The sequence below is a fragment of the Gopherus flavomarginatus genome, chromosome 10 (assembly GCF_025201925.1).
Source record: "Gopherus flavomarginatus isolate rGopFla2 chromosome 10, rGopFla2.mat.asm, whole genome shotgun sequence".
In the NCBI taxonomy this organism is placed as follows: Eukaryota; Metazoa; Chordata; order Testudines; family Testudinidae; genus Gopherus; species Gopherus flavomarginatus.
This window is the reverse complement of record NC_066626.1, coordinates 8,545,854-8,570,321: the sequence shown is the minus strand read 5'-3', so window position 1 is coordinate 8,570,321 and position 24,468 is coordinate 8,545,854. Positions and strand designations below refer to the sequence as shown.

Below are 24,468 nucleotides of genomic sequence, written 5' to 3'. Positions count from 1 at the left end.
GCCCAAACCCCGCAGTAACACAGATGTGTGCAGTGGGAGGGACCTTTGGAAAACCTGCCCTTTATGTCTCTGTATCTTGATGCCCCCCTATAATACAGAGCCCCCCCTCCCTGCATGCATGTACAACTCCCAGCACAACAAGGCCTGCTTTCCTTCAAGCCTCAGGCACTGCTCTAGCACAACAAACAACAGAGGGGGCTCTGGCTAGTGTGCTCATCCAGCCATTCCCAAACTGCCTCCCTAGGCCAGTAACTGAGCAGCCAGCGTGGGGCTGGCTGCTGGCATGGGGAAGCCTGGCCCAGAGGAAGACAGAGAACAGAAGTGAGTGGAGATAGTGAAGACCCCAGCCACGGGTGCTCTCCAGCCACGCTGTTCCAGCTCCACCCTGTTTCTCACTGCAGAAGAGAGCTGGGTGTTACTCATCCAGTGAGAGCCCAAAGAGGCCCAGTGGCTGCATGCTGGGATACTCCTCAGAGAAGAACCTTACTACCAGTGGGAAAAGCCTTGTGGAGGGGGGGGAAGCGGTAGATGTGGTATATCTTGATTTTAGAAAGGCTTCTGATACTGTCTTGCATGATGTCTCATAAACAAACTAAGGAAATGCAACCTAGATGGAGCTACAATAAGGTAAGTGCATAACTGGTTTGAGCATAGGCCTGCTAAACCCAGGGTTGTGAGTTCAGTCCTTGAGGGGACCACTTAGAGATCTGGGGCAAAATTTGGTCCTGCTAGTGAAGGCAGGGGGCTGGACTTGATGACCTTTCAAGGTCCCTTCCAGTTCTAGGAGATTGGTATATCTCCAATTATTATTATTATAATAACTGGTTGGAAAACCGTTCCCAGAGAGTAGTTATCAGTGACTTACACTCATGCTGGAAGGGCATAACGAGCGGGGTCCCGCAGGGATCAGTTCTGGGTCCAGTTCTGTTCAATATTTTCATCAATGATTAAGATAATGGCATAGAGAGCACGCTTATAAAATTTGCAGATGATACCAAGCTGGAGTGGGTTGCAAGTATTTTGGAGGATAGGATTACAATTCAAAATGATCTGGAGAAATAGGCTGAAGAAAATAGGATGAAATTCAATAAGGACAAATGCAAAGTACTCCAGTTGGGAAGGAACAATCAGTTGCACACACACAAAATGGGAACTGACTGCCTAGGCAGGAGTACTGCGGAAAGGGATCTGGGGGTCATAGTGAATCACAACCTAAATATGAGTCAAGTGTAACAACGTTGCCAAAAAAGGAACATCACTATGGGATGTTAGCAGGATTGTTGTAAGCAAGATACAAGCAGTAATTCTTCCGCTCTATTCTGTGCTGATTAGGCCTCAAGCGGAGTACAGTAACTCCTCGCTTAACGTTGGAATCATGTTCCTGAAAAATGTGACTTTAAGCGAAACAATGTTAAGTGAATCCAATTTCCCCATAAGAATTAATGTAAATAGGGGGGAGTTAGGTTCCAGGGAAATTTTTTTCATCAGACAAAAAACTATATATTATATTAATACACACAGTACACATTTTAAACAAACAATTTAATACTGTTCACAGCTATGATGACTGTGGAGCTTGGCTGAGGTGCTGAAGTCAGAGGGTGGAAGAAGGAGGGATATTTCCCAGGGAATGCCTTGCTGCTAAATGATGAACTAGTACTCGGCTGAGCCCTCAGGAATTAACACATTGTTGTTAATGTAGCCTCTCATCGAGGCAGCATGAACACGAGGGAGGGGAGACAGCATAGCAGACAGACAGACACACCTTGTGTGTGGGGGAGAGAGAGAAATGCACACTGCCCCTAGAAGTAAGCTGACCCACTCTTAAGTGTGTTGTCTTTTTAAGTGGATCAGGAAGTTGAGACAGCAGCTGCTGCCTCAGGCTCTCTGTGTCTCTCTCTGTCTGTCCCCTCCCTGCTCTATATGGAGAAGGGGTAAGTGGGGTGCAGGAGCAGGGAGGAGGGACACACCCTGACATTAGCCCCCAAACAGCAAGCAGGAGTCTCTGGGAGCAGCTCCAAGGCAGAGGGCAGGAGCAGCACATGGCAGTTCGGGGAGGGACAGCTGAACTGCCGATTGATAGCCTGCTGGGCGGCTGCTGCACAGGGAACTTAGGGGAGTGGGGAGCTGATGGGGGGCTGCCAGTCCACCCTGGTTCCAAGTCCCCACCAGCTAGCTGCAACAGATTGCTCTTCCTGCAAGCAGTGGACAAACAAGCGGCTGCCAAATGACAATAGAAGGGAGCATTTTACAACTTTAAACAAGCATGTTCCCTAATTGAACAGCAATGTAACGACGAAACAACATTAACCGGGATGACTTTAAGTGAGGAGTTACTGTATTGTGTCCAGCTCTGGACGCCATTTTTCAGGAAAGATGTGGACAAATTGCAGAAAGTCCAGAGAAGAGCAACAATAATTAAAGGTCTAGAAAACATGATCTATGAAGGAAGATTGAAAAAACTGGGTTTGTTTAGTCTGGAAAGAGAAGACTGAGAGGGGACATGATTAGATGACTGGATTAGATGACTTCTCGATGTCCCTTCCAGTCCTACAACTCTATGATTCTATCACTGCCGCCCCACAAAGCTCCAGTCATTTAGAAAACCACTTTGGACACTTCACAGAGACGTCAGCAGCCACCGTCCCAGCATGTCAGTACAGGCACGAGAGGACACAGCCCTCTAGTCACCAGAGTGGAGAGTCGCTGGACAGCATTACCGAGAGCGACCAGAGGTCATCTCCCCTCCCGACTACCACCAGCAAGAAGGTGCAGGTAGCAGGGTAAGGGAGACTCCCTGTCCTCAGAAAGACTGGATGCCCCTGCCCTGCTTCCCCACACTTCTAAATCTTCCCAGCTGGCCAGGATTGCTGAGCAGTCATGGCCTGATAACTGGGCAGAGTTCCCAGACGAGCCGTTCCTTGCCCCCTGAGCAGGCCCTGCCCAGGATGGGGAGTGAGCCAGAGAGAGCAGCAATCTCATGCTCAGCCCACGAGCCCAACTGCACAGCCCCTTTGCCTCCCATCCCTAGTCCTGCCCCATGTGCTGCCATGAGTGAATCCTGCAAAGCATTTTGAGCTGTGGCTCATATGGAACACACTATCCAAACAAAAAATGTATCCATCGATTTTCAGGCAGCCAAGACCAGTAGATCATCTCAGCTGGACTCCTGCAGTCACCGGCATTACACCTACCCCCCAGTACTGTTAGTGTAATCCCTGAGAGCTACGGCAAACACACTGACCAGCAGGGCAGCGTTCACCAGCCCTACGGCCAGTGCATCAGTCAGACAAGAGTGAGAGGCCTGCTTCTATGGAGTCTGCTGGTGCCCTCTCTGGCGAGGCTCTGCACATGCATTGGGCACACAAAGGTTAACTAAAACAGGCACCTTTTAAAAGCCCTTTGTAACCATGTTTCTTTCTGCATAAGCTCCTTGTTTTTCCGCCTCCCTCAGCACATACCCAAACTGCTCACACAGGAAGCCACAGCTGATGGCTCTGACATTTAACCCCTTGGGAAGTGAAGCAGAAGGGAGGTCGTGCTGCGTGAGAAGAGTACAGAGCTAGTCCTTGCTGTGTTCTGCACAAGCCCTCAACACACTGTAACCCCCACGGCAGACTGCATTTGGCCAGGTGCACTCCAGCCGAGGCTTTCCAGAGAAGGACAAACTGTTCCTTGTTATGGCCATTAAATGGGTTAAAACCTAAGCCACCAGGAAAGCAGGGCTGGGTTCGTTTATGGTGTGATAATAATACAGTCCAGATGATCGCATGGATCTGTGGGTGCTGCAAACCAAATAGAATGGTTCAAATCTGGCCTTCGTCCAAAGGAAGATATTTTTGCAGAATTTTTTTTTTGTTTGTTTTTCCAAAAATTTGTTCAACTTCAACCCCACAATGTTGCCAGCTTGGACACCATAAGTAAGGGTGGTGGGGGTTGTTTAGATTTCCATGATTGGGGGGTTGTGTTGACAATCTGGATTTTCCAGTTCAGTCATAGGGCGGGGTGGCGGGGGGTGTTCAATATTGAAAATCTCCACTTTTCCAAAATTCCAATTTTGCAAACATTTCCTCCAAAAGCATGATGTTTCCAGCACAGGAATGAGTCCGTCGGCACATTCCCAAGCCCAGCACAATTCGAAACACTGCTGGATTTGGGGAAATCCTTTTCTGTGTTTCTCAACTGGCTGCAGTATCTCTTCCAGGGTGTCCTGTGCAACCCCCGCACCCTGGAATCCTCCAGTACAAAGCCAGGCCCCTGAGAGGGAAGGAACAGGCTGCAGAAAGTGCCTCTTTTACTCGGCTGTTTAGCCATGGTGGCATTTTTTGATCCTCTTACTGTTTGGGTTTTATTTTGTTTGAGGTGCACATTTACAGTGAGCCTCTAGTACAGTGTTTTTAAACAGTCTCCATGCTGTCTGCTGGCATTTCACTCCATTTAACTAGCCTGCTCATATCTGTGCAGTTCCTCTTTTTTAGGTTAAATGCTCCTGCGGTGGGTTTCTTTGGCATTTTTCCCCCTCCAGCATGGGGGCTGCACAGTGAGAGCACACACAGTGCACTGTCCTAAGCAGAGAATGTCTCTAAGAGCCGGCACTGCGGTACCACTCCTCGCCAATGCTCCCCAGCTCTGCTGCGTGTGTCCCTTCAGCCAGCAGGGGTTTGGTTCTCTATTGTCACAAAAGGAGGACAAAAGGACTCTCCTTATGTGTGTGAGGGGGACCGTTACCAGCATTCAGCCAGTATTCAGAGGGGCACTGGACGTCATCTGGCCCCTCGGCAGCTCGGGGCACAGTGTAGAAAGTGAATTCACAGCCTGCGCTGATTCAATGTACTGCCCACCCATTGCTCCTCTCCCCCATACGGCCCGTTCCCTTTCCCCTCCCTCGCCTGCCCCCAGCCAACAGGGCCTGTTTGCAACAGCAGCAGGTGCGGGGACAGAGGGGCAGGAACAATATTGACCCACTTCTGTCATGAGGTGGGATAACCTCAGATGAAAGGCCCATGGAAGCACATGACCCCATTACTCTCTGGGAGGGTCTGGCAGGGTTAGGTCAGTGGCAGTAGGGGGTGGGCACAGGGTCTCCTTCGCTCTAGTTCAGGGGACTGTGTAGTTAACAATGACACTTGTTTTCCTTGGTGTTGTCTAGCTGTTCATCTGAGACACTCCCCAGTGCAGCAGGGATCTATCCCTGCACCAATGAAGCACAGAGCACACAGCAATCTCGAGCCCTGAACTGCCCTCTGTGCCAACCACATCACTCCTCCAAAATCCTACCCCGGCCTGGCCTCTCCCCGCTCCTCTCAGGGCAGATTCTCAAATGGTGGATTCTCTGTAACCTGAAGTCTGTAAATCATGATTTGAGGACTTCAGTAACTCAGGCCTTGGCTACACTGCTGCTTTACAGCGCTGCAACTTTCTTGCTCAGGGGTGTGAAAAAAATACCCCCCTGAGCGCTGCAAGATACAGCGCTGCAAAGCGACAGTGTAAACAGTGCCGCAGCGCTGGGAGCGCGGCCCTCAGTGCTGCAAGCTAATTCCCATGGGGAGGTGGAGTACCTGCAGCGCTGGGAAAGCTCTCCCCCAGCGCTGGCGCTGCGACCACACTCACACTGCAGCGCTTTGAAGTTTCGAGTGTAGCCAAGCCCTCAGACAGAGATTATGGGACTATGACAGGAGTGGGTGTGTGAGATTCTCTGACCTGAGATGTGCAGGAGGTCAGACTAGATGATCACAATGGTCCATTCGGGTCTTAAAGTCTATGAGCCTACAAGTTTTTAACACATATTAGGATAGGAACAAAAAGAATCCATACTAGATGGAAATAGTAGAATTGTCAATAATAATGCAGAAAAGGCAGAGGTGTTCAATAAATATTTCTGTTCCGTTTTTGGGGAAAAAACAGATGACAGTCTCATAGTTTAATGAGAACGCTCTTTCCATTCCATTAGTATCTCTGGAGAATGTTAAACAGAAGCTTAAAAGTTAGATACTTTTAAATTAGCAGGCCCAGATAACCTGCACCTGAGAGTTTTTGAAGAGCTGGCTGAGACGCTTGCTGAATCATTAATGTTGATTTTCAATAAGTCCTGAAGCACAGAGAAAGTTACCAGAAAACTGGAAGAAAGATAATGTTGTGCCCATTTTTAAGAAGGATCAGTGGGATGACCTGAGTAATTATAGGGTTGTCAGCCTGACATCGAGCCTAGGCAAGATAATGGAGCTGCTAATATGGGATTCGATTAATACTCATCTAAAGGAGGATAATGTAATTAATACAAATCGACATGTGTTTATAGAAAATAGATCCTGTCTAACTAACGATGTCTTTTTCCAAATGAGATTATAAGTTTCATTGATAAAGGTAATAATGTTGATATAATATACTTAGACTTTTGTAAAGTGTTTTACTTAGAACCATGTGACATTCTGATTAAAAATATAGCTCAATATAAAATGAACATGGCACACATGGAATGGATGAAAAACTGGCTAACTGATAAGTCTCAAAATGTTACCCTGAAAGGAGAATTGGCATTGACCAGGTCTGTTTCCTATGAGATCCTGCAGTGATCAGTTCTTGGCCCTACACTATGTTACATCTTTATCAATGACTAGAACAAAACCATAAAATCATCACTGATAAAAGTTTATGGAGGAGTGGTAACTAAAGAAGAGGACACTGATTGAGAGAGGTCTAGATCACTTGGTACACTGGGTGCAAGCAAACAATAAGCATTTAAATTTGGCTAAATGTAAATTTACAAAATTAGGAACAAAGAATGTGGGCCAGACTTACAGGATGGGGGGGACTCTATCCTGGGAAGCAGCTACTCTGAAATAGATTTGGAGGTCATGGTGGATAATCAGCTGAACATGATTTCCCACTGGGCCAAAAGAGTTAATGTGATCCTGGGATGTATAAACAGGGAAATCTCCAGTAGGAGCAGAGAGGTTATTTTACCTCTGTATTTGGCACTGGTGCAACTGCTTCCGGAATCCTGTGCCCAGTTCTAGTGCCCACAATTCAAAAAGGATGTTGATAAAGTGGAGAGGGGTCAGAGAAGAGCCATGAAAATGATGAAAGGATTAGAAAACTTGCCTTATACACTCAAGGAGCATGACCTATTCACTTAACAAAAAGAAAATTAAGGGATATTTGATCACAGTCTATAAACACCTACATGGGGAACAAATATTTAATAATGGGCTCTTCACTCTAGCAGTGAAATGTCTAACATGATCCAATGGTTGGAGGCTGAAGCTAGACAAATTCAGACTGGAAATAGGGTGCACATTTTTAATGGTGACAGTAATTAACCATTAGAACAATTTACCAGAGGTTGTGGTGGATTCTCCATCACTGACAATTTTTAAATCAAGGTTGGATGTTTTTCTCAAAGATCTGCTCTAAGAAATGACTTTGGGGGCAGGTCTCTGGCCTGTGCTGTACAGGACGACAGACTGGATGATCACAATGGTCCCTTCTGGCTTAGACTCCATGAATCTAAGAATTAAAGACAGTTCTCCAGCTAAGACCTCACCAGTGCTAAGCAGAGCAGAACAATTGCCTCCGACATCTTACATCCAACATTCCCGTTAACACACCCTAGAATGATATTAGCCTTATTCACAACCACATCATGTTATTGACTCACATTTAGTTTGTGACACACTAACACCCCCTGCCTGATCCTTTTTAGGAAACTTACCCCTAGCCTGTTCTTCCCCACTTCAGAGTTATACATTTGATTTTTGCTTCCCGAGTGAAGTACTTTGCACTCGTCTTTGCTGAATTTCATCTTGTTGATTTCAGACCAATTCTCTACTTTGTCAATGTCATTTTGAATCCTAATCCTGTCCGCCAAACTGCTTGCAACCCTTCCCAGCTTGTTGTCATCTGCACATTTTATACTCTCCACTGCATTATACAAGTCATTAATGAAAATATGGACTATTACTGTATGCAGGACTCTCCTCCAGGAGACCCCACTAAATATATCCTGCCAGTTTGTCAGTGAACCATTGAAAACTATCTGTCAGTACAGTCTTTCAGCCAGTTCCACACTTGCCTGACAAGCAGCAAAGAGTGCTATGGCACCTTACAGACTAACACCAGTTTTGGAGCATAAGCTTTCATGGGTGAATACCCACTTCATCAGACCATCCAAAACTTCTGTTAGTCTATAAAGTACCACAGGACTTTTTGCTGCTTTTACAGACCCAGACTAACACAGCTACCCCTCTGATACTTGCCTTACAGTAAGTTCATCTAGACCCCATTTCCCTAGTTTGTCTATGAGATGGTCATGTGGGAATGTATCCAAAGTCTGACAGAAATCACAATATGTCACGTCTATTGCTCCCCCCAACCCACTAGCCCTGTAACCCTATCAAAGAAGGAAACTAGGTTGAGAATTAAGGAAACCAGACCCCCCCAACACCCCACAGAGGGATCATGCTGGCACCAGGGATGACACTTGGGCTAGCTGGATCGAAAGGAGCTGGAACTCATGTTAGCCCCTAGCCTGAGGTACTGCTGCTCCCCCAACAGCCTGGGAGTGCCCATATCCAGCACACAGACCATCCCCACTGGGTGGGGGCGTGGTAGGGTGACCAGACAGCAATGTGAAAAATCGGGACGGAGGTGTGGGGGTAATAGGACCCTATACAAGAAAAAGACCAAAAATCAGAACTGTCCCTATAAAATTGGGACATCTGGTCATGCTAGGGGGTGAGGGATCTGTGGGCCCAGCAGAACCAATGGGATAAAGCAGGATGTAAAGAACACGCCCTTCCCTGCTATTGACAGTAGCCTCCTCTGTACCCACGACTCCCAATTGACTTCTCTGCACTGGCCAGACGCAGATGAGAACATGGGCAGCGAGGGGGAGCCATGCCAGGCCGTCACCAGTGCTTCCTGCATCACAGCCCATCGCTGTCTCCCCAGCCGCCCCTCTCTGTGCCCTCTCTACCTGGCTCCTCCCTCACTCCCGCCAGGCTCTGCCTCGGGATCCCGGAGCACAAGGCCTGAGGCTGATCTCTCACGGTAGCACTGGGCAGCGCTGAGGAGCCCTTTGGTTGATCACAGAGAAGATGTTACAGCCTCTCCATCCCCTGACAAGCCATGTGTGAAACATGCACCTCAGACTGCCCCAAGTCAGGGCAGTATCTCGGACGGCCCCGCAGAACTACAGAGACTCAGACCCCGCCCCAGAAACCCGGCGCAGCAGTCTCCTCTCTCCTGCATGTCAGAGAGCCAGGGTAACTCAGGGCTGTGTCTCGCTGCGCTTTGCCATCTCTGACCATGCACAGTCTGAAGGGTTTCTCATTTCCATTGGCTGGGCAGGGCAGGAACTAACAGCTCTGGACTCAGGGATGGGGAGGGCAGCGGGATAGCGTGGGGAAGCAGGATCCATCACACAGATCCATCAGGACATGGGGGTGTCAAACATCTCCCCTAAACGCAGAGGATTTTACAGGGAGTAGAGTCTTAGCTTGGGCTACTCTTGGCCCAGCTCTCACATTTAAAAACCAGCTCAGTTTCACTCAGCCCCCATATGCGGGTGGCCATGGGGCAAGCTCAGTTTGTGGGCACAGGCACAGAGTGCACCTCCTGTGGCCTTTCCATGGCTCAGTGAGACACACCGAGCACCCAGGGGGAACGGTTCTTACAAAGGGTCTGAGAATGCCTCATGTGAAGAACATGGCACCGGTGTTGTCTCCACACTCTAATGTAGCATATGCATGTGCAGGCAGTGTCCCCTCACACCACTGGATAACACTGGTGCGGAGCCCCCTTTTCACTGACAGCCTCCCAGACGGACCCCTTGCCCTAGGGTGACCAGATGTCCCGATTTTATTGGGACAGTCCCGATTTTAGGGGACTTGTCCCGCGTCCCGACCTTACATGGGTCAGGGCGCACTTTGTCCCGATATTGGGGGACCGTCTGGTGGAGGACGCAAGCCGGTGCTCCCGGCACCGCTCACCTCTTCTTCCTAGGCCCTGGGGCAGCGCAGCTGAACTGGCTCCCGCCCGCCAGCCGGCAGGAGTCTGCAGAGTGCTGCAGCCCATTCCCCAGGCACGCACAGAGGCAGCGAGGAGGTCTCTGCTGCATGCTGCAGGGGTGGGGCTTGCAGGCGCCAGCAGCCAGCAGAGAGCCCCCCCCTCCCCTGCCCCCCTCGACCTGACCCGACCCACACGACCTTAGGAGCCAGAGGGACGGGACTTGCCTGCTGGATGCTTCCTGGGAGCTGCTCCAGGTAAGGCTAGGGACTCACTTGGCCCCCTGGCAGGCCCCTCTGGCGGGGGGAAGGAGGGGGAGCTCTGTGTGCTGCCCCCTCCCTCCCCGAAGGGAGGAGGTGGAGACGGAGTGGAGGTAAGCTGGTGTGGGGGGGGCATGGAGCTGCTGGTGGGTTCTCAGCCCCCACCAATTTTTCCTGCGCTCCAGCATTTTTTTTTTATTTTTTTGTTTTGCTCCGCTACTGGCTTGGGGGGTTTTTTGTTTTGCTCGCCTCGCCCCCTTCCCCCCCGCCCCCCACCCCCACGTCCCTATATTTCACCTCTGTCATCTGGTCACCCTACCTCGCCCCGAGGTGCCATCGGCCTTCAGCTGTCTTGAGCCATGTGCAAACAGGCAGCAGCTTGCAATCCACGTAAGAGTAAACCCATAACCCACCAGGCCAAGCGCACAGAACTCCCAACACCCCTGCGGATGTGCTGGGCCACTCTTGCTGCTTGAGAAGAGCACTGTCTGGCTGTGTGAAAAACACAAGGAATTGTGCACACTACACAAACGGATGTAAGGGTCAGCCACTGGCCTACCAGGTGGGAGAGGGCTCTGAATTGCTGGTACAGAGAGCACACCTGTCCCGGACGGATGTACCTCTCACTCCAGTCCGGTGCAGTCCCACCTCACAGATAGATTTGCATCACTAGCAGGTAGCTGTTGTCACCTCCCACCCATTGCTTCATCTCAGCACTTACTGCTCTCCCATCCGCCAGAGAGAATCACTTCAGTGACCCCTGTGGCAGTCCCATCGGAGCAGTGTTTACAGGAGCCTAATGCCCTTAAGGAGATGCTGAAAAGGAGCACATGTTGCAGACTGCTGCTCTCCAGAGCCAGGTGCATGGCAGCTGCATGGTGCAGGAGGCGGAGAATCACACTGCAAACTCACCTCTACTGTGGTGAAGTTCTTGTCAGCTCCCAGCAAGTAGGGGGTGATGAAGCTCTCCCCAGGTCTGATCTGGGTCATGAAGCCGTAAAAACAGAGGTAGAAGACGAGGAACTTCCAGCGCTGGTCCACTGGAGACTCAGGGGGGTGCTTTAGAGAGCCATCATCCACGACAGACATGGCTCTGCCGTTGTCCCTCTCTGGTGCATCAGAGGGAAAGGACCTTTTTCCAGGTGGCCGTCAAACAAGCTGAGGCACCTTCAGGCCAGTCTCTCTGTCTCCCTGCTGTAGAGAATTTCCCACACAGATCTCGGTGCTGCTGGAATTTCTGTGGATATAGCAGAGTTTGGCAACAAGTCAAATTCCTCTGCAAAATAATTGCAAACAAACATCATGAACTTTCTCTCTAGTATATGTTTCTTCTAGCTGCAAAGTTGCAAAAACAAAACAGCTTTGAAGACACAGGCAGCACAAATAGATGCGTGTTCTCAGGGGATGTTTAAGAAAATAAATCACAAACCTCAGTAAGTCTAGTTTATAGGGGTTTGTTTGTTCCTTTGCCTCACTCTTTAGCTAATACCACCAGTTCCATCGAAAAGCCAGGCAGATTGGTTTGTCTCTCTCAGGTGCTGAATTCCAGGGGAGGCAAAGGGGCTTCTGCCAGAGGAACGGAAAAGTTGCAGTGACTGTTTCACCAAATTTAACAGAGAATCAGAGCCCCACTATAGAATGCTGTAGGATGGTTACCATTCTCTATTAAATAGTCTGTATGTTAGTAGCGCCGTTTCTATAATTTCCTGCTAGTGACATCACTGTTAAGTTTTACAGGCCTGTTCTTTAAAAACTTACTTGTTTTCTCTTTAGGCCCATTCAAAATACAGACTATTAAACCAGTGGCCTCGCATGCATTGCAGTGAGATAGCTAATTCCACAGAGAGTAAAAAAGAATTACACCGACTCAAGAGTAAGTGTTCCTAGTGAATACAGCAGATACGGAGTTGTGCACATACAGTAACTATTGGGCAGGGATGTTGGAACAATTTTCATCATGGGGTGCTGAGAGTCATTGAACCACATTGTAAACCCTGGATATAACGGAAACCACTTCAAGTCAGGGGGTGCTGCAGAACCCCCAGCAACCCTAGTTCCAGCACCTATGCTATTGGGATCTGACTCACGTTAGCATAGATTGTGAATCCAAGTTAAACGTTAATGTGTGCATGCACAGTGTAGCTGCCCATGTAACATACTGGCTGTAGGGACATTAGACAAATTTGCAAAGAGCTAGTTAGAACATAAGTACGGCCAGACCAGGTCAGACCAAACGTCCATCTAGCCCAGTATACTACCTTCCAACAGTGGCCACTGCCAGGTGCCCCAGAGGGAGTGAACCTAACAGGCAATGATCAAGTGCTCTCTCTCCTGCCATCCATCTCCATCCTCTGACAAACAGAGGCTAGGGACACCATTCCTTACCCATCCTGGCTAATAGCCATTTATGGACTTTACCTCTATGAATTTATCCAGTTCCCTTTTAAACCCTTTTACGTTTCCCCTTTAACGATCTTCTCTCCACCTCACCCCCACCCCCATATGTATATACCAGGGATCAGCAACCTTTGGCCCGCAGCCCGCCTGGGTAAGCGTCCGGGCGGGCCAGACCGGTTTGTTTACCTGCCACGTCCGCAGGTTTGGCCGATCGCGGTTTCCACTGGCTGCAGTTCACCGTCTCAGATCAATGGGGACTGCGGGAAGCGGTGCGGGGCCACTAATGGATCTGGGGCAAAATCAGTACTTGGTCCTGCTAGTGAAGGCAGGGGGCTGAACTCGATTCCCTTTCGGGGTCCCTTCCAGTTCAATGAGAGAGGTATATCTCCATATATATTTATGTCACCTCAGGATGGGGGGTGGGGGCAGAGATAAACTTTCTAGACATCTTAAATGACTGGTTCTTGGAGCAGCTAGTCCTGGAACCCACAAGAGGAGAGGCAATTCTTGATTTAGTCCTAAGTGGAGCACAGGATCTAATCCAAGAGAACCCCTCAGTAACAGTGACCATAATATAATTAAATTAAATATCCTTTGGGGGAGGGGTAATACCACAGTGGCATTAAACTTCAGAAAGAGAAAATTAGTTAAATGGACATGGACATTAAAAGGTACAGCCACAAAAGTAAAATGCCTCCAAGCTGCAGGGAAACTTTTATAAGAACATAAGAACGGCCGTACTGGGTCAGACCAAAGGTCCATCTAGCCCAATATCTGTCTACCGACAGTGGCCAATGCCAGGTGCCCCACAGGGAGTGAACCTAACAAGCAATGATCAAGTGATCTCTCTCCTGTCATCCATCTCCATCCTCTGATGAACAGAGGCTAGAGACACCATTTTTACCCTTCCTGGCTAATAGCCATTTATGGACTTAGCCACCATGAATTTATCCAGTTCCCTTTTAAACATTGTTATAGTCTCAGCCTTCACAACCTCCTCAGGTAATGAGTTCCACAAGTTGACTGTGCGCTGCGTGAAGAAGAACTTCCTTTTGTTTGTTTTAAACCTGCTGCCTATTAATTTCATTTGGTGACCCCTAGTTCTTGTATTATGGGAATAAGTAAATAACTTTTCCTTATCCACTTTCTCAACATCACTCATGATTTTATATACCTCTATCATATCCCCCCTTAGTCTCCTCTTTTCCAAGCTGAAGAGGCCTAGCCTCTTTAATATTTCCTCGTACGGGACCCTCTCCAAACCCCTAATCATTTTAGTTGCCCTTTTCTGAACCTTTTCTAGTGCTAGAATATCTTTTTTGAGGTGAAACCACATTTGTACACAGTATTCGAGATGTGGGCGTACCATGGATTTATATAAAAATACCATAATAGAGGCTCAAATTAAATGTATGCCCCAAATTAAAAACACAGTAAGAGGACCAAATAAGTGCCACCATGGCTAAACAACAAAGTAAAAGAAACAGGCTGAGGGAAAAAGGAATCCTTTCAAAATTGGAAGTTAAATCCTACTGAGAAAAATAGAAGCATAAACTAAAGTTAAAGTGCAATTAGGATGGCAAAAAAAGGATTTGAAGAGCAACTAGCAGAAGACTGAAAAACTAACAGTAATTTTTTTTAATTATGTCAGAAGCCTGTCAAATAATCAGGGGGCCACTGGACAGCGGTGGTACCGAGAACTCTTGGAAGACAAGGCCATTGCAGAGATGCTAAATGAATACTTCGTATCAGTCTTCATTGCAGAGGATGTCAGGGAGATTCCCACACCTGACCCATTCTTTTTACATGACAAATCTGAGGAACTGTCCCAGATTTAGATGTCAGTAAAGGAGCAAATTGGAACAAATTGATAAATTAAATGGTACTAAGTCTCCAGGACCAGATGGTATGCATCCAAGAGTTCTGAAGGAACTCAAATGTGAAATTGCACAACTACTAACTGTAGTCTGTAACCTATAATTTACCAGATGACTGAATGATAGCTAATCATAGAATATCAGGGTTGGAAGGGACCTCAGGAGGTCATCTAGTCCAACTCCCTGCTCAAAGCAGGGCCAATCCCCAGACAGATTTTTGTCTCAGATCCCTAAATGGCCCCCTCAAGGACTGAACTCACAACCCTGGGTTTAGCAGGCCAATGCTCAAACCACTGAGCTATCCCTCCCCCGCCCCCAAAATGGAACCAAATATGATGCCAATTTTTTTAAAAGGCTGCAGAGGTGATCCTGGCAATTAAGACTGGTAAGCCTAACTTCAGTACCAGGAAAATTAGTTGAAACTATAGTAGAGAACAGAATTATCACACACAGATTAACATGATTTGTTGGGAAAGAATCAACATAGTTTTTTAAAGGGAAATCATGCCTCACTAACCTATTAGCATTCTTTGAGGGGTCAACAAACATGTGGACAAGGGTGATCCAGTGGATATAGCGTACTTGAACTTTCAGAAAATCTTTGACAAGGTCTCTCACCAAAATATCTTAAGCAAAGTAAGCAGTCATGGAATAAGAGGGCAGGTCCTCTCATGGATCTACTCTTTGTTTCCTGTCTTTTAACCAGTTACAGATCCATGAGAGGACCTACCCTCTTATTCCATGACTGCTTATTTTGCTTAAGAACTTTTGGTGAGGGACCTTGTCAAAGATTTTCTGAAAGTTCACGTACGCTATCCATTTCAGAATGGAGAGAGGTAAATAGTAGTGTCCTTCAGGGGCCTCTACTGGGACCAGTGCAGTTCAACATATTCATAAATAATCTGGAAAAGGGGTTAAACCGGGGTCCCCAACGCGGTGCCCGCAGGCGCCATGGTGCCCGTGGGGGCATCTTAAGGCGCCCGTGTCCTGGACCCCGGGAGAGCACCCGCCAAAATGTCGCAGCGGCATTTCGACGGGGACGCCTCTCGATGACGACGCTTGTCGATGACAAGTGATGTCATCGAGAGGCATCGCCCCCAAATTTCAGCAGGGACGCCTCTCACTGATGACGCTTGCCATCGACAAGTGACGTCAAGAGGCGTAGCTCCCGAATTTCGGTGGGGACGCCTCTCGATGATGCCGCTTGCCATCGACGGCAAGCGACGTCATCGAGAGGCGTTGCCACCGAAATGCCGCTGAAATTCAGTGGCATTTCAGCGGGTGCTCCACCACCACAGTGGTCCTTCGGCTGGTGCCCACCAGCCAAAAAGTTTGGGGACCACTGGGTTAAACAGTGAGGTAGCAAAGTTTGCAAGTGATACAAAATTACTCAGGTCAGTTAAGTCCAAAACAGACTGTGAAGAGTTACAAAGGGATCTTTCAAAACTGGATGACTGGGAAAAAATGGCAGATGAAATTAAATGCTGATAAATGAAAAGTAATGCACTTTGGAAAACATAATCCAAACTCTACATATACAACAATTGGGTCTAAATTAGCTGGGGCTGTCCAGCTACGAAAAGAGATGACCAAGGGGGGGTATATGATAGAGGTCTATAAAATCAAGGACAGTGTGAAGAAATTGAATAAGGAGAGTTATTTATTCCTTGACATAATACAAAAACGTGGGGTCACCCAATGAAAGTAATAGGCAGCAGGCTTAAAATAAACAAAAGGAAGTATTTCTTCACACAACACACAGTCAACCTGTGGAACTGGTTACCAGGGGGATGTTGTGAAGGTGAAAACTATAACAAAGTTTAAAAAACAACTAGATAAGGTCACTGGCTATTAGACAAGATGGTCATGGATGCAATCCCATGCTCTGGGTGTCCCTAGCCTATTTGCCAGAAGCTGGGAGTGGATGACGGGATGGATCATTTGATGATTACCTGTTCTGTTCACTCCCTCTGAAGCACCTGGCATTGGCCAGTGTCTGAAGACAGGATACTGGGCTACATGGATCATTGATCTGACCCAGCATAGCCATTCTCATGGGGCGGTGAGAACTACTTCCCTCTGTCTGCCCCCAGCACACACACAAACACTTGGGATCAAAGCCTGACATTTGGGCAAGGCCATTCTTGGCCGTCTGTGAGCTCAAGAAAGCGGCAAAAACATTCCATGACAATGAAAAACCACCGTCCTTCCCACTGAGAAGCTGGCCTGTCCTGCTACAGGTTAGGAGGAATGTTTTGCTGTTATCTCAAGGCCTTTTCCTGGGGTTTAGACCTGCTGCTATCATTTATTAGATGTAAGTGGATCAGGCTTGTGCATGACTCAGATAACAGCAGGGGGGGCTGCCTCCATATTTCCACATAGCTTTGTTCCTGTTGTCTGGTATTTTGTAAATCTCATGCACTGTTTTTAGTACTATCTTTCACTGACTCTCAGTACTGATACTGGCCTGTTGTTTGGCGTATGGTTACTCCTTTCAGGACAGCCACAATGGCAGAAGTGGCACTGATATAACTTACATGAGCTTTTCAGTGGACTCTCTGCCTTCAGTTCAAGGGTGGCTGATTTCAATTTATCTTAAACCTGTTCCAAACTGACTTAAGCTAAACTGAAGTACACCTGGTTTAAACTGAAATCAAGGTACCCCCCAGCAGCCTTTGGCACCAGTTTAAAGCTGTATCTTCAGTTCAAGGGTGCACTTTGCGGTGTAGAAGACCCTTAATTACAAACTGACCCACAGCAGAACCAGCTCCACAGACAGAGAGGGTGAGTCACTGCTCTTTCATGGATTAGACACGTGGAGGTGAGTTAACTGATGCAGACCAGCCATTTCAGTGCATGTCATGCAGGTGGAAGGTGCTGGGCTGACAGTTCCCGAGCCCAGCAGCAAAGAGCCTGGGTGACTGGAGTCCACATAACAGGGGCAGCACAAGCTTCCCCAGCCCACACACCACAGCTCTGTCCTTGGAGAACCATCTCTAACAGGGATAGGTAATGCTCAGACCCCAGACCGTCACTGCCCACAAGGGCAAACATCCAAGCAACAACACTAGAGCAGTTTGAGCCAAAGTGGGAAGCTTGCAGTTACGTACAGAAGTTTGTGCACCATGAGGCTCGCTGAGATGCAAACGAGGAGTTTCCTGGCTGTGCCACAGGCTCAGCCAGGAACGTTCAGGTCAGAAACCTGAAGAACAAAGACAAGGAAGCCAAGGGGAGGCAGCTGGCATTTCTTAAATCATCACATTTGCAGATTATGTCTAAAGGCCCCCGTCCTGCACATGCTTATGCACGTGGATAATCTGGCCAAAGTCCACTGCACCACTTGTGTAAGCAAAACTGCAGGCTGTGTAAGCGGCTGGAGACCAGAGCCTCTTGTGCAGAGCTGACAGAGCAAATCAAGGGACCAGCGGAAACCTACAGGCACATTCAGGGCTCTCCCACTGAGGCTTTGGTCTGAGACACTTTTATTCACCATTTATTCTTTCACTAAGTGTGTCCAGCATCTTGTGTTCTAATACAGCACTGTTCGCTATACAGCTGTTGACACAACCAACACCATCCGGCCCTTCTTTCTGACAGGAGACTGGAGGAACTTGGCTCCTTTAGCCTAGCACAGCGGTTCTCAAACTTCATTGCATTTTGACCCCCTTCTGACAACAAAAATGATGACATGACCCCAGGAGGGGGGACTGAAGCCTGAGCCTGCCAGAGTCCCACTGCCTTGGGTGGAAGCCAAAGCCGAAGCCTAAGGGATTCAGCCCCAGGCAGGGGACCTGTAACCTGAGCTTCGCCACCCAGGGCTGAAACCCGAGGGCTTTGGCTTTGGCCCCAGTAAGTCTAATGACAACCCTGACGACCCCATTAAAATGGAGTCACGACCCACTTTGGGGTCCTGACCCACAGTTTGCGAACCGCTGAGAGCGGATAGGGTCACCCTCTGGTGTATGAACGAAGAGCAGCACCAGGGAGGGTGAAGAGCTATTTAAGCTAACGGATACTGGGGCACAAAAACAAACAGGGACAGAGTGGCCAGGAACAAATCCAGGCTGGAAATGAAGAGAAGGTTTCTAGCCAGGAGAGTGGAGTGGTTCTGAACAGCCTCCCAACAGGAACTGTGGGGGCAAACAAGGTAATTAGTTCTGAGAGAGAGGCGGACAAATATATGAGTGCGACTGTATGACAGGGGTGCATGAGGTGGCAGGGTGAAGGGCTCAGCAGCCCAGGGGGTCCCTTCCGGCTAATGTCTGATGTTCCTAAAACCTCATACTTCAGGGCTTCAGTCAGTCACTGGCAGGGTCAGGATTTCTTCCTCACCCGCAAGTATCCCATTTGTCTTTTTTCCCCTCTCCTTCCTCTGCAGCACCAGGAATGGCCATGGCTGGAGATGGGACACTGGACAGAATGGGCCAGGGCTCTGAGGTGGCCCTGAGCATTCACTCTCTCGAGCATGTGGCTGGCTGGTTCTTGCTCCCACGCTCAAGGTCTAATTGACTGCCATAGGTGCGGCTGGGAAGGAATTTTTGCCCAGGTTAGATTTGACAGTGGCCTTGGGGGTGGCGGGTGGGTGGGTGCCTTCCTCTGCAGCATGTGGGTGCAGGTCACTTTCTAGGATCAGCTGGGTATCTCTCATGTAATCATTTCCCTGCCATCATGTGGGCCTTGGGTGCTGGTGCCTCTCCATTCCTCCTGTTCTCTGCCTCTGGCAAATACTGGTCCAGTCTCCAGTAGTCTGCAGGGAAGGATTCCTTTCCCTGATCCCCAGTCCCTGAAGAACTTCCAAGATGCAACCCAGTGCAGACTGTTCACGGGAAACAAGGTTAGTGCTCAAGAGAACAAAAACAAAGCAAGTCAGACTGAAGGTTCCCACAGCAGCATGACTCTTGCACATGGCACACTGGCAAGGTGTCTGCTAATCCCTCATCTAGGCCTTAATACAGATATCACAGAGTCACTGAGCTAGGTGCTACGAGAACCGTAACGTGGCAATTCTTGACTTTGGGGTACTTGCCTTTGGATGGGTGAGAGGCAGGCAGATGCGAGAGTGGGGGGAAGGACCGGTATGCTTGGCTGTACAGTCTAGCAACCACGCATGGAAACGAAGTGTCTCAGGCTATGTCTACACTACAGTGGCATAACTGTGGTGCCTAGGTAAGCTGCTGGCTGTAACTCTGTAGCACAGATGCTGACTACAACAATGGAAGAGGTTTCTCCACCTCCCCAAGCAACAGCAACCAGGTCGATGGAAGAATGCTTCCTAGGGTGACCAGACAGCAAGTGTGAAAAATCGGGACAGGGCTTGGGGGGTAATAGGAGCTTATATAAGAAAAACACCCAAAAATCAGGACTGTCCCTAGAAAATCGGGACATCTGGTCACCCTAATGCTTCCATCGACTGAACTGCACGCCCACGGAGGGGTAGGTCTGCATGGCTAAGGCACTCGGGGTGTGGCTGTTTCAGACACCTGACCGACGTGGCTCTGTGGATCTAACCTTTTAGCATTGACCAGGCCTTAGTTTCTCAGCCCTTGCCGACACAGCACGTGGCAGCAGCTGGATTAAATGAAACCAGTGCCAATACCCAGGGGCTGCTCATTTCAGTTTTGGAGTGGCTTATTGCTGTTTAGCTCACCCGGATTCCTAATCAGCAGTTCTGCATGCAAACTCGGTGCCAGCATAGCTAATTCAGTTACAGAGGACTCTAACTGACACAGGGACCCTGGAATAGCCCCAGGCTGAATGCAGACCCAGGCAGGGGAGCCTGGGGGGAGGGGGAGACAAGTGGTGCAATTTGCCTCAGGCCCTGGGCCCCACAGAGGCCCCCAAGCCCTGGCCCACTGGCGGTCTGGGTCTTCAGCAGCATTTCGGCGGCTGGGGCCCTTCAGTGCTGCCGAAGACGCAGAGCAACTGAAGGGCCCCCTGCTACCGAAATGCCGCTGAAGACCCGGACCGCCGCTGGGTGAGTACAAGTGCCGCAGCTCTCCCACTTTGCTCCAGGCCCCTGAATCCTCTGGGCGGCCCTGGCCCCAGGGCGAACGCAGGTGGCTCGTGCCAGCACAGTTCATTGCCCTTCCCACACGGGACAGCTACACTAGGGTGACAGCAGCACCTGCTCTAGCCAGGAGGCTGTTACCCCGACGGGATTCCCATCGTGGATGCCACACACAAGAACCTCAACCCACTGCGGTCTCCAGCCAGGCCCAGACAGGGAGCGGGGAGGTTGGATAGAGGGCAGGGGAGATCAAGGGTGGAGGTCAAGGGGCAGGAGTGTGGATAGGGGTTGGGGCAGTCATAGGGCAGGGAACAGGGGGTTGAATGGGGACAGGGGTTCTGGGGGCCCAGTCACGAATGAGAGGAGGGCTTGGATGGAGCGGCAGCAGTTCCAGAGGCAGTCAGGGGACTGGGAGAAGGGGTGGTTGGATGGAATAGGGATCCCCAGGGGGCAGTGAGGAAGGGGGGAGGGTTGTGTGGGGAGGGCAGTCAGGGAACAGGGAGAAGGGGTGTTGGATGGGGCAGTGGTCCCGGGAGGGAGGGGGCTGTCAGGAATTAGAGAGGGGGTTGGATGGGCCGGCGGAGGGCAGTCAGGGGCACAGGAGTGGCGGGAGGTGGATGGGGCTGAGGTCCCGGGGGGGACTAGGCCATGACCCCCTCCCTTAACTGGCCCGCCATAAAAAAATTCCTAAACCCAATGCAGCCCTCAGGCCAAAAAGTTTGCCTGCCCCTGCCTCAGAGTCACAAATTTATCTGGGCATAAGCTTTCACGGGCTAAAACCCACTTCATCAGATACATGGAGTGAAAAATACAGTAAGCAGTATATATATTACAGCACATGAAAAGATGGGAGTTACTTTACCAAGTGGCGGGGCAGTGCTTACGGGCCAGTTCAATTAGGTGGAAGTGGCCTATTCTCAGCAGTTGACAAGAAGGGGTGAATATTAAGAGAGGGATTACTCTTCCAGCGCTCTTAAAAAAGCCACTTCAACGAGGGGCACGGCTCCCAGCGCTGGGGCACCGTTTACACTGGCGCTTTACGGCGCTGCAACTTGCTGTGCTATGGGGTGTGTTTTTTCACACCCGAGTGAGAACGTTGGAGCGCTGTTAATTGCCAATGCAGGCAAGCCCTTAGTCTCTAAGGTGCCACAAGGACTCCTCGTTCTTGTGCATAAATAATTGCAGGACTGAACCCAGAAAGAGCTCTGGCAAATTGACTAGGCCTAAATTGTAACAATTCCAAAATTGATGCTTGTGCCAAGAAAAATCCCACTCCGAGAGCTTTGCTGAGCTTCATAATGTGGGTACACAGTTAAGGAACTGTCCTCGATTAATCAAACTGACATCTGCTCCAGTGCAGACACTGGAAACAATCCAATGGTTGCCAAGTGGGAAATGTAGAAATGGAAACAGGGATAAAACAGTGGCAAGGGTAAGAAACGTGCAATACTAAAATCAGTGTACAGGGATGTTCTACAGCATATGGGGCTCATACGCGGAATTGCTAAAATGCATCCAAAACCAAAAAGAGAAATGGTAAGGATCTTGGAAAATAAAAGGAAGGCATTTTGTTTGAGGTTTTTTTTAAACAACTGCAACAACAAACACCTTCCTTCAGTCCAGGAAGGAAATCCTGGACTGAAGCAGATTATTGATTTTTGCAGAGAAGCGTATTTTAAACACAGAGGGTTCTCAGTCCATCTCAGTAACTATTTCTTCTCATTATATCAGTTGCCAAAAGCAATAACCCTGGCAAAAGCGTTTCCTTTAAAAATCCCCGCTTTCCCTCACTCACAATTTTCCAAAACAGACACTTTTGGAATTCAGATTTACCAGGGATTTTGGAGGGAACTTTTGTGACGATGTTTTATTGAAAGTTATATATATATATAAACGTGCCAATACACAGCCAAAAAAGAACTGCAGAAAACGCAACCAGGGCAGCTCCGCAGAGTGCGCTCATCCAGTGCCACTAGATTTCGGGGTTAGCACGGAGTTCAGTATAGCTCCGCATGAAACAGCTACGCCAGATCCCTCGCTGCTCTGACCCCAGCGCCCCCCGACTCCCCTGGCGCCCGCGCAGCTGCACCGCGGGGCCCCGGGCGCGGAGCGGCCCCGAGCTCTCCCCGCTGCGCCGGGAGCTGAACTCCCGCATTTCCGGACCGCGGAGCGCGCGCTGCACCCGCACACACTGTCCCTCCACGCCCCGCATCGCTCTGTCCGGGCAAGGCTGGCTCGGCACCGCGCACCTGCCTGGGCTGCAGCCGGCGGGACCGGGACATCGCGGCGAGCCCAGGGCAAAGCCCCCCGGCCGGGCCACCCCTGCGCGCCGTACCTGGGCTCCGCTGGGCTCCTCACCCGAGCTCCGGCCCCCGCCCAGCCTGGGGACAAGGCGCGGCGGACTCCGGGCTGCAGAGTCACGCGGAGCCCGGCCCGGGGCTGCGACACGCGCTGGGGAACGGAGTACAGCCTGCCCGCGCGGGGAAACTACAACCCCCACCATGCACCGCGGAAGGGGGTGCGCGTGGAGACTACAGCCCCCACAATGCACTGCACAGAGGAGAGCGTGGAGACTACAGCCCCCACAATGCACTGCACAGAGGAGCGCGTGGAGACTACAGCCCCCACAATGCACTGCACAGAGGAGCGCGTGGAGACTACAGCCCCCACAATGCACTGCACAGAGGAGCGCGTGGAGACTACAGCTCCCCAAATGCACCACGAGTGGTGGGGGGCGCGTGGAGAGACTGCAGCCCGCGCAGTGCACCGCGAGGTGGGAAGCCCCTGGAAACTGGGCAGGCAAAGAGCAGCCTGGTTAGCGCCATGCAGGCACCCAGGGACCTGAAAAAACGCTGGAGTTGGGCGTCCTTTGGCTTTATTGGCTTGCGAGTTGCTTGTGGGCTAGTTTTTGGCTTGTAGCTTGTTGCCAGGGGCAGCTCTACGTTTTTTGCCACTCCAGGCATGGCAGTCAGGCGGCCTTCCGCGGCGTTTCTGTGGGAGGCCTGCCGGTCACATGGATTCGGCGGCGTTTCTGTGAGAGGCTCGCCGGTCACGTGGATTTGGCGGTGTTTCTGTGGGAGGTCCCACGGTCACGTGGATTCGGCGGCGTGTCTGCGGGTGATCTGTCGGTCCCGCGCCTTCAGTGTACCCACCGCCGAATTGCCGCCGAAGCCGTGGGACCGGCAGATCACCCGCAGAAACGCTGCCGAAGGCTCCCTGATTGCCATCCTCACAGCGACCGGCACGCTCTCCACCCCTCTCCCCCCCGCCATTTCCCATCCCAGGCACGCGCTTGCTGCGCTGGTGCCTGGAGCTGCCCCTGCTTGTTGCTTCTTTTTTGATCAGCTCCTGGCAAGCACAGTACAGTCCCAGACTGCACAGCGGGGGGATCTAAGGGATTGGCTTGTTTTGGCCTTGTTTTGAAATGGAATTAGCTTGATTTTTGGCTTACTGTGAAAGTTGGAGTGCTTATTTACTGCATGAATGTTGGCAGCTGTGCCACCCAGCCCGGGGGCACCCCGCCCACCCAGCCCAGGTGCTGCTGTGGGGAGAGAGAGCTGGGAGAAGTCCTCTCTTGCCTCCCGAGCACCGTCCTGCACCCCAAACCCCTCATCTCCAGCCCCACCCCAGAGCCTCACACCTCAGCACTCCAAACCCTCTGCCCTAGCCCTGAGCCCCCTCCCACACTCCGAACCCTCAGCCCCGCCCCCACCACATTAATTTTATGTGAACCAATATGGAGGTGATGTGTCACCCATCACCTCCATATTGGTGCACATAACAAAATTCATTACGCATATGCATGGGAAAAATTAGAGGGAGCATTGGTGGTGTCCTGTTTGGGGTGAAGCTGGGAGCAGTTGCACCAGGGCTGGGGGTCATCCTGTGCCTGAGGGGCCAGTCACAGTGGGGCTACGCGGGT

At 50.2% G+C, this 24,468-nt stretch overlaps 1 protein-coding gene across 1 annotated transcript in view; it reads right to left on the bottom strand.

The window, feature by feature from the left end:
* Positions 1 to 23,022, bottom strand: part of SLC19A1 (solute carrier family 19 member 1) — a 37,812-nt gene extending 14,790 nt beyond the window's left edge. The window contains exons 1-2 of the mRNA XM_050916544.1: positions 22,882 to 23,022; positions 11,178 to 11,502 (exon numbers count right to left, since the gene is read on the bottom strand). Coding sequence (XP_050772501.1) covers positions 11,178 to 11,354 — 177 coding nt within the window. The 5' untranslated portion in view covers positions 11,355 to 11,502; positions 22,882 to 23,022. The remainder of the gene's footprint in view (positions 1 to 11,177; positions 11,503 to 22,881) is intronic.
* Between the last annotated feature and the right edge of the window lie 1,446 nt (positions 23,023 to 24,468).